Source organism: Leucopleurus acutus (genome assembly GCF_964270905.1).
Source record: "Leucopleurus acutus genome assembly, chromosome: 2".
Lineage (NCBI taxonomy): Eukaryota > Metazoa > Chordata > Mammalia > Artiodactyla > Delphinidae > Leucopleurus > Leucopleurus acutus.
The window spans coordinates 187848267-187862687 of record NC_139143.1 but is presented as its reverse complement, the minus strand read 5'-3'; the positions used below and the strand labels follow the sequence as shown (position 1 = coordinate 187862687).

The 14421-nt window shown below is 43.9% G+C and overlaps 1 protein-coding gene across 2 annotated transcripts in view; it reads left to right on the top strand.

Annotated features, from left to right (window-relative positions):
• The window catches only part of PER3 (period circadian regulator 3), a 61186-nt gene that overhangs the window by 3200 nt on the left and 43565 nt on the right, over nt 1-14421 (top strand). Inside the window, exons 4-9 of one of the 2 annotated variants that reach the window (XM_082832458.1) lie at nt 223-424; nt 4790-4838; nt 7844-7986; nt 9399-9477; nt 11764-11870; nt 12359-12515. In XM_082832458.1, the coding sequence (XP_082688584.1) occupies nt 223-424; nt 4790-4838; nt 7844-7986; nt 9399-9477; nt 11764-11870; nt 12359-12515 (737 nt within the window). Of the gene's footprint in view, nt 1-222; nt 425-4786; nt 4839-7843; nt 7987-9398; nt 9478-11763; nt 11871-12358; nt 12516-14421 lie in introns of both variants that reach the window. The other variant, XM_082832457.1, reaches the window with a different exon arrangement.

Genomic DNA, 14421 nt, shown 5'->3' with positions numbered 1-14421 from the left:
AGCTGGTGCATTGTTTGGCAGAACTTAAACCTTCAGAGGGAACAATGCAGGTTTTACAGCGATTTATTGCCTTTGCAGGGGTGTGTGTGTGTGTATGTGTTTTAAGCTACTGATCATGGTATTAAGCTATTGTTCATGGTAGACGTCTAGACGAAATTTATTCAGGGAATATTGCCAGTATGTATCTCAATATTTTGCTTTTATTTTAAATATTTTTTGTAGGATACCTTCGTGGCAGTTTTTTCATTTCTGTCTGGAAGGTTAGTGCACGTTTCTGAACAGGCTCCTTCGATCCTGCACTGTAAGAAAGAGTTCTTAGAGTCCTCTCATTTCGTTGAACTGCTCGCCCCTCAAGACGTGAGGGTGTTCTACACGCACACTGCCCACGCTCAGCTTCCTTTCTGGAACAACTGGACCCAAAGAGGTAATGGGACCAATATTCAGATGTTTATCTTGCCTGGTAAAGATCAGTTTCATTCTTCCAGAAATAGTACACAAATGAATGCCTTATTCAGAACATGCAAATATATAGTTTTTCTTATTTCTTCATTTTAAAAGTCAGAATGTGATGAAAATAGCATTTTAAATGCTGCTAATAACATAAAGATCCAATAAATTTGTTTTCATTTAATCAAGTTAGTTTCACAGACTATATGCCATAGATATGGTGTGTCACAGCATCATGTATAGCAGGTTAATTGCTACAAAGTGTCTGTTGTTAATAAAATTAAATGTTTTTCCTCTTATACTGACTTCATTATTTCTCTGCTTTGCTCTGGAGGTAAGCTTCTCAAAGTTAGATCCCTTTCCAGCTTTTCTTCTCCCCAAAAGTTATGAATCTCATCATTTTGTTTTCCTTCTGAAAGACTGCTTTTCCTGAACTGGGGGTGGGGAGTGGGTTCCCACTCAAGTTTTCTTTGTGTTATTCAATCCCATGTAATCTTTCATTCATTCATTTATTCTTTTTTTTTAAAAAAATATTTATTTATTTATTTGGTTGTGCCGGGTCTTTGTTGCGGCAGGTGAGCTCCTTAGTTGCAGCTCTCCAGCTCCTTAGATGCAGCACGTGGGCTCCTTAGTTGCAGCACGTGGGCTCTTTAGTTGTGGCTTGAGGGTTCCTTACTTGTGGCTCACGGGCTCCTTAGTTGAGGCATGCGAGCTCTTAGTTGCGGCATGCATGTGGGATCTAGTTCCCTGACCAGGGATCGAACCTGGGTCCCCTGAGTTGGGAGGGCAGAATCTTCACCACTCCACCACCAGGGAAGTCCCATTCATTCTTTCTTAAGTCACTCTTTATTCCCTCTTTCATATTTTTTGTGAAATGTCTCTTAAAGAACTTAGTAAAGATCAGCTTCCTTTTTGATCCCAAACCCTTTTCTCTCATTTTTAAAAAATTTTGATTATTTTTATTATGGTAAAAAACACATTCACAAAATTTACCATGGTAACCATTTTCAAGTGTACAGTTCAGCAGCATTAAGTACATTCACAGTGTTGTGAAACAGATCCTCAGAACTTCATCCTGCAAACCTAGAGCTCTGTACTCATTCTGGTTTTTAATCCAGTTCTCAGTCCAGTGAAGAACAGTGTTACAGCCTTCTTTTTTCAATCCCAGACCCTTGCCCCATTCTCTGTGCACGTTTTATGTAAGCTTCAGAAAAGACACCTGTCACCCTTGCTTTCTTCCAGCTCCCTCTCTCCTATTCCTTTCATTCAAAAACACTGGTTTCATTTTTCTTCCTCTTTCCGAAACATGCGTTTTCAACCTTTAATTGTCCACGTTTGTTTATCTGCTTTTGTTCATCGTTTATTCATTCCGTAGACATTATATAGCAGTGTCTGCGGGCCAGGAGCTGTTCTAGGTGCTAAGGTACAACAGTGAACAGAACTGACATGTGGTACTGTTCACCAGGTCTTTCCCATTTTCCCTTCGGTATTGCCCTATAGTCGCTGTCTGATCTTTTCACTTGTCTTTTTTTGACTGTGCTGCAAGACTTGCGGGATCTTAGTTCCCCGACCAGGGATCAAACCTATGTGCCTGCAGTGGAAGCGCGGAGTCCCAACCACTGGACCACTAGGGAATTCCCTGATCTTTTCACTTTCTTATCTTTGCTAATTACTTAATGGTATTTCCCCTACTTGTAAAAACATAATAGTCCCTGAAAGTGTTGTCTCTTGGACCTAAACATTTACTTGCTCCATAAAGATGAAGGCCATTTAGTTTACTTCTCACACTATACTTCCGCTTTAGGAACCCCAGGGATCCACACCCTCCCTGAGGGCCGTTGTTCAGCTCCACACCATTTCTGGGCTGTGCTCATGTTACCTCTTTCTGTCCCTTCCTTTGAACTCATAGGACATTAAGAGGACACGGGAAGCTCTAAACTCAGCAGTTGTCAGCTTTGGCCCTGTGTTAGAGCACATTTCCACTTAGGCTTGTTGTACAGACCTCTCAGAAGGATCTGACCGCTGTTTCTTTAGAACACACTTCCAGAAACAAGAATTCGCACGTTCCGGCCCAGGTGTGGAAGTGACAGCGGGCCCCCGTGTACTGTTTTTGAGATCCGGTAGGCTGGCTCTCTGTGTTACAGGACTCTGGGGGGGGGGGGCAGTTGAATTCAGGTGCCTGCTACAATGTATAAGTAGTGTAAGTGAGTTCACCTTACAGCAGAGTTGCAGTATTTTTTTATGTGCAAAGAATGTTAAGCTCAGAATCTGAAGGTCTGAGTTTCAAATTGCATTTTGTCCCTTTGTGAACCTTGGAGGCCACTTGGCTTCTCGTTGTAAAATGAGAATCACAGTTTCTGACGTGCCTGTTAATACAGGCTTTCTGTGAGAACCCAGCAAGCTGTAGGTTGGGGAAGGCTTGGAGATATTTGGAGCGTCCGCAGCATAAAGGCTCATCTTAACTGCTGTCATCTGTTGAACTGTTACTGTTTGCCAGGGACCCTTCTCTTTGCTTTTGTGGATCAACTGAGTTAATCTTCACGAAGACCTTGTGAGGTGTAGGTACTGTCATTCTCCCCGGTAGACGGACAGAGTAACTGAATTAGTTCGGGTTTGCCCAGAAGCGGGACGCTGACTGGGGGAGCGGGTGGAAAGTGGTGAGAGGAGCCCTCAGCCCGCATCGCTGGCATCGCTGGAAGGAGCGAGGCGGGGGGAGGGCTGGGCAGCAGGAGCTTCGGGCCACAGCGCAGTGCAGAGAGCTTCTGGGCCAGGCAGCCAGAGGGTGCACCCGCTGCAGGAGCCCGGCGTCTCCATGGAATGGTCCTGCCTCGTTGCCTGCTCCGTGTACGGGCACGGGCCGGGGGCAGCCCGCGGGAAGCAGGGCTCAGGCAACAGTCGGGTCCCTCAGAGCCAGCAACTGTGCCCTTTCTTATCTGCCATGGTCACAGAGATGCCAGGGTCACACTGCCTGCAAGTATGGAGCCGGCCTTCGCCGTGGCAGCGTGCATCCAGAGCCCGTCTGACCCCACGGCTGCTGGGACTGTGCCTTAAAGCGGGAGAGCTGCCCTCAGCCAAAGGCTGAGCTGCCCTCAGCCAAAGGCGAGCGTTTGAAAGTGTCACCGAGGGACGGTTCCCACCCGCGAGAGTCAGCTCAGAAGATCAAGGATAGTTCTGAAAAATCTTTATCTTGCCTTAATTCCTCCACAGAAACTCCAGGTGACAGCATGCCCTAGAGTAATTCATTTCTTTAGCTTACTTTGTCAAGTTCTTCCTGTTGTTTCTCCCAGACATTCTGGCTTCAGAATTCTGGGCCTGTAACTTTCATAGTTTCACGAATTACAGGAGCTTGGTCACTGGTCCCTTTACTTTTAAACTGGAGGGCTTTTTTTAAACTGTGAACATTTTTCTTGATCACTCAAAAGCCCATTTTCTTATTCTTCCTATGATCCTTTCCTTAGGAGTACAAACACCTGGACCATGTTCAGTATTTTGGTTCTTCAGAATCCTCGTTGTAGGTGCTCCTTCAGTGTATATTTTTTTAAAAACATCTCCTTGGTTGTAAACATTTCCTTGGTTTCTATAACTGAAAACTTTTCACTCCAGTGAATAAATGCCCAAAAGATGTATATTCAGGGAGTTCTACCAGACGAAATAAAGTAATCAACAAACATTTGGAAATAAGTTCAGTTTCCTAAGATGGGCAAATTTAAATGTTTCTGAATTACCACCTCACACATTAATAAAATAAATGCGAAGTCAATAAAGTTGAAGCAAAACCTTTGGCATGAGGAGTGTGAGAAAGTGTTATTAATGACACTGAATTGGTACCATCTGCTGGAGCTAAGTTTGCCAATATATGATGAGAGTCATGAAATGATATCATCGAATCTAGGAACACAGCTCTGGGGAATTTGTCCAAGGAAAGAAATGTATGTATCCTCTACCTGAAAGCTCTAAGTAATCGGAATTCCCAGTTTTTGAGACGTGTCCAGACTATTACAGGGGAATAGAATATTACCAGTGAAATAATTGTGTCGCAGGATGATTACGTTGACATTTGAAGCAGTGAGTCCAGGCAGGAGCAGAAATGCAGACAGGACTGCAGGGGGTGACAGGGAGAGGCCTCCGTCAGGTGCTCTCAGGGTCTCACCTGAGGGTTACTATTCAACACGAAAAAGCCCTGGGAAAATACTGGATGGAACTAGATCTTAGTGAGGGAGGAGAGTCCTATTTTAATCCAGAGCAGCTCTGTCCCTGAAAAGAGTCTCCCCTTTGTGCAGTGACAGTTTGGGGAGGAGCTGCGTGCGGGCGGGACACTGACACGTGTGTTTGTTTCCAGCAGCCTCACGCTATGAATTCGCTCCGGTGAAATCCTTTTTCTGCAGGATCCGGTGAGTGTGGGAGCTCCTGGAGGCCAGGGACGGCGGAGTGGGCTCTGGTTTTACTTTATTTTTTATTTACTTATTTTTTTTAATTGACTGTATAGTTGATTTACAATTTTTCAGCTGTACGGCAAAGTGGTTCAGTTATACATATGTGTGTGTGTGTATATATATATAATTATATACATATATATACATACATATATATATTCTTTTTCAGGTTCTTTTCCATTATTGGTTATTCCAAGATATTAAATATAGTCGGCTGTGCTATAAGGACAGGGAACTATATTTATCTATGCTATAAGGACCTATAAAGTAGGTCCTTGTTCATGTGTTTTATATATAGCAGTCCTTATCTGTTAACCCCAAATCCCAAACTCATCCCTCTGATTTTATTTGGCACTTATTTTGATGCCTTATTCAGCTAGGTCTGTTGTGGATAGAAAAGACAAGACTTGGTTCTTGCTGCAAGAAGTTTGTGTTTTTTTTGTTTTTTGTTTTTTTTGTGGTACGCGGGCCTCTCACTGTTGTGGCCTCTCCCGTTGCGGAGCACAGGCTCCGGACGCACAGGCTCAGCGGCCATGGCTCACGGGCCCAGCCACTCCGCGGCATGTGGGATCTTCCCGGACCGGGGCACGAACCCGTGTCCCCTGCATCGGCAGGCGGACTCTCAACCACTGTGCCACCAGGGAAGCCCAGAAGTTTGTGTTTTGATTGAGGAGAAGATACGTGTACTTATGAGAAAAGTAGATAATAATGCAATAGGGGAAGAGGCCAGAAAGACCATTCTTAACCCAGGGGCATGTGAGAGTTACTGGACATGAAATATACTTTCAGATGACAGTTTTTTGGAGCTCTTTTGTTTTTGTTTTTCAGTCACATTTAAACTTAATTTTTGAAATTTTGAACAACCTGAAAAAAAGCAAGATAGGTATATTTATGAGGACTTAAAAGGTCCAGTGACAGTGAACTAGAAGAAAAGAGATCAAAATTTTAATAGTAGTTGATTTCTGGTAGGATTTATTAGTGATTTTTTTTTTCTCTTCCAAATTTACTTTGATATGTTAATGTTACTTTCAAAGTAAAAATAAAAAATGGTTTTAAATGACGTCATGATCACCAACAGTAGTATTGAGGTTACTAAGTGCTCTTGATATGCGGGGAAGAGAAATCCTTGTAATGGATCATTCAGACACTCCATGGAACTGAGGGGGACTCGCGCTAAGAGTGTTCGAATGCTTGGGGAAGGATAACCTGGAAAGGTGTGCGTGTGTGGGGAGGGCCATGTCGGTTCTTTCTGTCACTCGCAGGTGAGTTGTTGGTTATGAAGATCTGAGAGCAGTGCCTGCCGCATAGTAAGCGCTCTGTGTGTTTCTTATGTTGGTAAATGTTTTCAGGTGCCTTTCCTGAGCCAGGGGAGACCTAGCAGCATATACTGGTGGGTTAGTTTCGGGTGCGAGATAGAAAGAGTAGTCAGGTGACGTGGGAGTCTTGGCTCAAGGTGCCATGTATTGGGGAGGAGGAAACTGTAGGACAAGCAGCTGCCTGGAGAGCAGAGGGGAGAGCGTGTGCCTTAGTTTTAGGTGAGTGTGTAATGTCGAGTAGGAATCTGCCTCTTGATGTTGACGAGGCGTTGGTCCAGGAGCCCGGGGTTCAGGGGAGGAGGCCGGGCTAGAGACAGATGTGCAGGTCATCGGCGTATAGGTGGCACTGAGAAGCTCAGGACGGGATGAGCCTGGAGAAAGCACGCACAGAAATGGGAGGGGAGCCACTAGCACAGGTACAGATGCTCGCAGGTGAGTGCCAGGAGAAGGTGCTCTTCTGAGCGGTGACCTAGGAAGCAGGGTCACGGCTGAGAGTGGAGAAGTCACAGGAGATGCTGGAGTTAGAGGAGAGAAGAGAGCGGGAGGGCGGCCAGAGACCCCCGAACATCCACGCTCACGATGGTTGGCGAGGAGAGGTGCGATGGGCAGAAACGGGGGAGCGTGAAATACAGGTTGGGACGTTCGGGCAGATCCAAGTGGAAACGTCTTCCAGGCAGCCAGGCTGATGAAACAGGACGGACATCTGTGTGCTTGTTGCAGACCCCTCGCCCCCGGGAGCCTCCTGACAGGGAGCGAGCAGCCTCTGCGCCGGTTGGCCGAGAGGGTCCAGCCCCACCATCTCCCCGTAGCTAGGAACGGTGGGCGATGCTGAGCCGCACACAAGGTCTGCGCTGGGCAGCGGAGCGGCTGAAGCGGTGGGACTGAATCGGTCATTTGAACGAGGGCGTAGGAAGGGCTGACGGAGGGCCGGCTTGGGGGCGTGATCCCAGGGGGCCTTGTTTTCCACCATGTGGTACTTGGTTTAGACACACGAGGCAAGACAGGTGGCTGTGCCTGCCCCTCTTCCCAGCAGGAACAGAAAGTCACGCTGAAATTAGCGAGCGGTTCACACTCACCTTGGTGAGCCGCCTCTCCAGAAAGCCTCCTACTCATCCAATAACAAACGAGTATCATTGCCCGTGGCTATTGAAAATTTAAACTAACGTGTCCCTCCTTTTAAAAATAAATATGTTTTGGACTTCCCTGATGGCGCAGTGGTTAAGAATCCGCCTGCCAATGCAGGGGATGCGGGCTTGAGCCCTGGTCCGGGAAGATCCCACGTGCGGCAGAGCAGCTAAGCCCGTGAGCCACAACTACTGAGCCCACGAGCTACAACTGCTGAGCCTGTGAGCCACAGCTACTGAAACCTGTGCACCTAGAGCCCGTGCTCCACAAGAGAAGCCACTGCGATGAGAAGCCCGCGCGCCGCAACGAAGAGTAGCCCCCGCTCAGCGCAACTAGAGAAAGCCCACATGCAGCAACGAAGACCCAACACGGCCAAAATAAATAAATAAATATGTCTAAACATTTTAGATTCAGACACGTCTCTCTTGGAAATTACCAACAAAACATTTTCCCTGGCCTTGTTTCACGTTGGACTAAGTGAACAGGTCAGGACTGGTACTAAACCATTTTTCTTCTCTTCAGTGGAGGTGAAGCCCGGGAGCTGAGGCAGCCTTACTGCCCGTTCCGGATTATCCCCTATTTGATTCATGTGCACAGCTCGGCCCGCCCGGAGCCTGAGCCCTGCTGTCTCACACTGGTGGAGAAGATTCATTCTGGTTACGAAGGTAGGTCAGGAGCGTCTGCGTTTAGGTCAGATGTGACGTGTCAGCACATCAGAAAGAAGCACGTGAAAGCCTGTTTCCTGCAGCCACTGTCTTCAGCTTGGCCCTGAGCTGATTTTCCCTGACGTCTCTGTTTGCTGGCCTTGACTTCCTGTGTGGTCATCTCCTTTAAGGACAGCATGGCCCAGGGGTCTGAGCATAGACTTGGCCACAGATGCACAGTCTTCTAATCCTTTCTCTACTGGTGACCATCCTGTGGCCTTTTCTTCTGTCTTGCGTGACAGGAGAGCATTGAAATTGTTCCATACAGAGGTTACAAGAATGAATTTATATTTTTAAGTGTTTTGAAAGCTCCCTGCGTAAAAAGTATAATTTATGTCTTCCAGTGGCAGAACAGCATTGCTAAATTCATATATCAAAACAGAAGCAGCTTCCATTTATCATTTGAAATTACAGTTGGTTCTGCTGTAATGTGACATATGCTTTCCTAAAACTTACCATCCTGTGCAAAAAAATTCACACAAACCACAGGGCTTATGGGAAAAATGAGTTTGGGGCAAAACACTCAAGTAACCATACATTAAAAATAAGAGGGGAATCTCATAAAATGGTAACACGGTGTTACACATTAAATGATGAAGAAATGCACAAGTGATACAATAAATGCGGCTCGCCACAGCGGAAAAGCCCTGCGGTTTGCTGTGGACGTGGGTGTTGGAAGGGCTGCACCTTGTGCATTACTGTGAGGAGCGAGGGGAAGGCGGACTGAAATCAGAGGGAAAGTTCCATCACCAGGTTGGACGGGCGTGGCTCAGAGCACACCTGGTGAACAGAGGCTGCAGGTGGATGTTTCAGGTGTGTGCATGTTTCTTCACGTTCCTAAGTGACTCCATTCAACTAGCTGCTCTTTTCTGCATTCACCTCGTGTTTCTTGCAAATGAAATCGTGCGTAAGCAGAGTTAGTGTCAAGCTCAAATTGTTCCCTAATGTGCTAATCACTACATTGTCAAAGCAGACTGTAGCAGCACTGACCCTGCCAATTTTATTACAGATTAAATACGTCCCTATTGTACTGACGTTTCACATCCTATTTGCTTAGTTGTATTCAACCACTAAATATGAAGCATTTTTGTCCTGAACTCTAAACGACCCCACCTTTGACTGTTAGATTGTGATGGATAAGCTATTCGATGTACACAGACTTTCTGTCTGTTTAAAATTAACTTTAGTAGGCATCACGTTTTGACCTAATTAAAATGTGGTTAATAATGAAAGTTATTAGCTTTGGCTGCTCAAAGGCCAGGTCCCTAGGTGAGATTTCTGCCAGGGCCTATAGAGTTTGTTCCCTCTTTAATATGTTAAGTGGATAGTTAATTAGGTATTTGCCTTTAAACCAGTCTTTCTGGTTTCCATAGCTCCTCGAATCCCAGTGGATAAAAGAATTTTTACCACAACACACACCCCCGGGTGTGTTTTTCTTGAAATAGATGAAAGGTAAGTACTTCTTTAAGCCTAAAAGAAATTTGTTTCTGAAAATAAATAAAAATATTTAAAAGTTTACGTAACGTTTAACATATGTTAAACGTAACGTGATAGAGCTGAATCTATTCATTTGCGCATTTGAGTTTTGTTAGTTTGAAATTTGTGTTGTGTAAATTTTTTTAATATTTATTTATTTTCCTTATATATATTTTTTTGACTGCATCGGGTCTTAGTTGCGGCACACGGGGTCTTTGTTGAGGCACGCAGGATCTCTTCGTTGCGGCGCGCGGTCTTCTCTCTAGTTGCGGCACGCGGGATCCAGAGCGCGTGGGCTTTGTAGTTTGCGGCATGCAAGCTGTCTCACTGAGATGCACGAGCTCAGTAGTTGTGGCGCGCGGGCTTAGTTGCCCTGCGGCGTGTAGGATCTTAGTTCCCGGACCAGGGCTCAAACCTGTGTCCCCTGCATTGGAAGGTGGATTCTTTACCACTGGACCACCAGGGAAGTCCCGTGTTGTGTAAATTTTTAATGTAAATATCTTGCATGTTATAGTGCTAAGATTTACACATTATCATATTTATTTCAAAGCTTTAGGAAAGTCAGAAATTATTTTTCCAGTTTGCACAAGAGGACAATGAACGTGGGCCACGTGGTATTAGATGACTGTGGTCCAAATGAGACCACGACTCTGGCCTCCAAGTCCTATTCCAGTGTTATTTCCACTAGGCAGGTGCTTCCCAAACAGTTTATAATGAATTTTTATTAGTCTGAAGTGGGGGAGAAGAGAAAGAAAAATAAGGCAGATTTTTTTTGTGTGTGAAGAACTGTTACTTATTTTGAACTTAGCGTCCTTCCTGCTTTTTTTTTGGTTATTAAAATAGTCTTTCTTATTTAAAGAGTTAGTGACAGTACATAATAGTTGTTGCTTACTGTTGTTTTTTTGATACCTTTATTTGGAAAAACAAAACATTGTTATCCCCTGTTCGTACCCTCCATTTCCACCCGCATTTACTTAAAAATTTTACTTATTTGTGAAATCTGAAAATCTGAGAACCAATGTACCGTACCACACATAAGCATAAGCAAAAATGTCAAAAAACCTGGCACAGTTATGATAGTTATTAATTGTGGTTTGTTTTGGGTTTTTTTTTGCAGTACGCGGGCCTCTCACTGTTGTGGCCTCTCCCATTGCGGAGCACAGGCTCTGGACGCGCAGGCTCAGCGGCCATGGCTCACGGGCCCAGCCGCTCCGTGGCATGTGGGATCTTCCCGGACCGGGGTATGAACCCGTGTCCCCTGCATCGGCAGGCGGACTCTCAACCACTGCGCCACCAGGGAAGCCCTTAATTTTGGTTTTTAAAAAATCTTAACATACAGGGAATTCCCTGGCAGTCCAGTGGTTAGGATGCCATGCTTTCACTGCCGAGGGCGCAGGTTCAATCCCTGGTCGGGGAACTAAGATCCCACAAGCCGAGTGATGCGGCCAAAAAAAAAAAAAAAAAGCTTTAAAAAATTTTTAACATCTGGAAATGGGTTTATTACCTATTTATTACCGTTTAGTTACCCTGAAACTAAACAGTAATTAGTGAGATACTTTGTATAATATAATCTGTAGAAGGTAAGAAAATTTTAGCTGAAGTTATTCTGAAAACAGCTTAAGTTTATTGTAATAGAAAGTATTTGTGAATTTGTACACATAGAAAATGTTTCTGGAGTCAGTTTTGTCTAAGTCATCTTGAGTGTCTGTACATCAGAATTTTCCCATGAACCTTTATCCTACAAATGGCTTTGTGACTGGTTGTCTATTTGATATCACCTTTTGGGAGACATTGTTTTTGTATAATTTTAATTATTCTGTATAAATTTGTAGCCTGCTTTATTCATTTAACATCATAAGCATTTTTCTATGTTATAATGTGATCTTTGTAGACTTTTTAAAAGGCAGCGAAATGGAGGGCATCAGAGACCTCTGAGGAACTTGTTAACAATATAGACTCCTAGTCTTACCACAGAAATTCTGATTTAGTAAGCTTGTGGTGAGCCTGCAAATCTGTTTTTTAGAAGTTTCACAGGCGATTTTGATGCAATATGTCAGATGACCAACACTTCTTAGATTGTGTATCTATTTCCCCACAATATAGGCACTTGGGTTGTTTGTAGCATTTATAAATGCTGTAATGAACATCTTTTGCATACCCTTTGTCATATTTAAAGTTTAGCTGAAAAGTACTGTTGAAAGTATATAAGGTATGAGTTACTTGGTGCATGTGACATGCTGCCTGTGCTGTGTCTGTGCTCAGAGCAGTGCCTTTGCTGGGTTACCTACCTCAGGATCTGATTGGAACATCCATCCTGACATACCTGCACCCGGAAGATCGTTCTCTAATGGTCGCCATACACCAAAAAGGTAAGGACCTACTTCTTTATAGGAGGACATTTCTTTTTCATTGATCTTTTTTTTTTTTTTTTTTTGCGATACGCGGGCCTCTCACTGCTGTGGCCTCTCCCGTTGCGGAGCACAGGCTCCAGACGCGCAGGCTCAGCGGCCATGGCTCACGGGCCCAGCCACTCCACGGCATGTGGGATCCTCCCGGACGGGGGCACGAACCCGCGTCCCCTGCATCGGCAGGCGGACTCTCAACCACCGCGCCACCAGGGAAGCCCCCATTGATCTTTTTAAGTTTGTCATTTCATTTCTCACTAGAGGGTCTCACAAGCTCTAATCGTTAGAGCTTAACCTTTAACCAGGTAAGCAATGTATTGGAACTGCTGAAACAATTTTTTTTTTTCTATTTTGACATTCTAAAACACTTACAAATAAATGCCTTAAAAAAGCCATTTGTAATCAATATCCGCGTTAAATAAATTGTAATTTTGTCTTATTATTTTATATAGTCTTGAAGTTTGCAGGCCATCTTCCCTTTGAACATTCACCCATTAGATTTTGTTCTCAAAATGGGGATTACATTGTATTGGATTCCAGTTGGTCCAGCTTTGTGAACCCGTGGAGCCGGAAGGTTTCTTTCATCATCGGTCGGCATAAAGTGCGAACGTAAGTCAGTCAGTTTGCGTATTTTCTAAAAAATCTTTTTCCAAATAATGTTCTTTGGCCCATTGATTCCCCTTTGAATCAACTAACACGTGAACTAAACGAAGGACAGGTTTTTTTCAGTGCTTCTGGAAGACAGTTTGGCAATAAGTATCAAGGGCTTTATAAGATTTCTACCTCCTTGGCCTAACGATTCCCTTATTGGAATATTCTAAAGAAGCCGAAATACAGAAAGCCTTATAAAGAAAAGACAGATTTTGCAGCATTTTTTAATTGTAATAGCTTAAATGTCTATCATTAAGTAGATTCTGAAATATCTGCTTGACATGTTATTATATTGGTCAATAAAAATTTTTACAGAGAGTATGGGAAGTTGATATATTAGATGATGTAAAAAGCAGCATACAGAAGTTTTTATACAGTATGATTATAATTATGTTTAAAACACAAACACTGTGAAATAGGAAGAAGAAGATTAGAAGGAAAGAAAACACATTTTGGTTATGTGTGGATAGTGGGATTTTGGGTGAAGTTTTGTTTTTTTTCCTTTTCTGAATTTTAAGGTTCTCTTCAGTGAGCATGTAAAATTTTTTATATCAGCCTTCTGCTGTCAAATTCCACTTATTTGTGTCAATTTTATTAAATCTTTTTTTTTATGTGGACCATTTTTAAAGTCTTCATTGAATTTGTTACAGTATTGCTTCTGTTTTATGTTTTGTTTTTTTGGCCTCGAGGCATGTGGGACCTCAGCTCCCCCACCAGGGGTTGAACCTGCACCCCCTGCCTTGGAAGGCAAAGTCTTTAACCACTGGACCACCAGTGAAGTCCCTAAATCTTTATTTTTAATATTTAAATTCGTTCATATTTATTCTCCTGCCAGCATGGCTGACCCAAGCCCGCTTGATTGTTGTTACCTGTCCATACAACAGCCTTGCAAAATGGATCCAGGGCAACCTGGACCACGGTTCCTGTAACCTGAGATACTCCTATAGTCCCTGGACTTTGTGGTCCATTTAAAGTTGACCTATAGGTTTCTTAACTGGCCCATCCCATAAGTTTCCTTTTGATGTCTGTTTCTTTTAAGAGTGGAAATTATACTTAACTCTTCAGCGTCATGCTGAAATTGAGCAACTCTGTCTTTTGTATTTTGTTATACAACTTTGTACACAGAAGAATAAAACTTCTGTGTACAGAACAGTACATCTCCCAGTAAGAGTATTTTATCACGTGTTACATCGTGATAGAGTGATGTTTTGGCCACTGTGAGATAGGCCTCAGGTTGCTCTGACCTTGTTGTGCTCCAGGGTTTGGCCTCTCAGCAGAGCAGGTCTGCCGCTTTAATGGAAGAATCGGGCTCCTTGCCTCCCTGACTCATGAGGCTGATTTGTGGTAGAAAACTAACTGGATAATTGAGGTAACGAACATGACTGCCAAGGAAGTGCTATTCGTGCTGCTCAGAAAGGACTTTTTTTTTCCCCCAGTAGGGAGACCTCTTGGGAAATGAAAATAAAATCAGATGGTTGGGGACTTCCCTGGTGGTCCAGTGGCTTAGACTCCGCCCTTCTAATGCAGGGGGCCCAGGTTCGATCCCTGGTCCGGGAACTAGATCCCACATGCCGCAACTCAAAAATGGTCCCGCGTGCCACAATTAAGACCCGGCACGGCCAAATAAATAAATATTTTTTAAAAATCAGATGGTTGCTTAGGATGAATATAGGAAACCCCGAAGCAAGTACAGTTCCTCTGACGAGACGTCCATCTGGGTGTTTGTTGACCAGTCTGAGTACCTCCCTGTCAGTGCTAGAGGTGCATCCTAGATTCATTCTCCAAGCCATCCTTTCAGTTCTTTGATTAAAGATATATGGAATAAACCGACATATTAGTACTCCCAATGTTTTCAGTGTTTTTT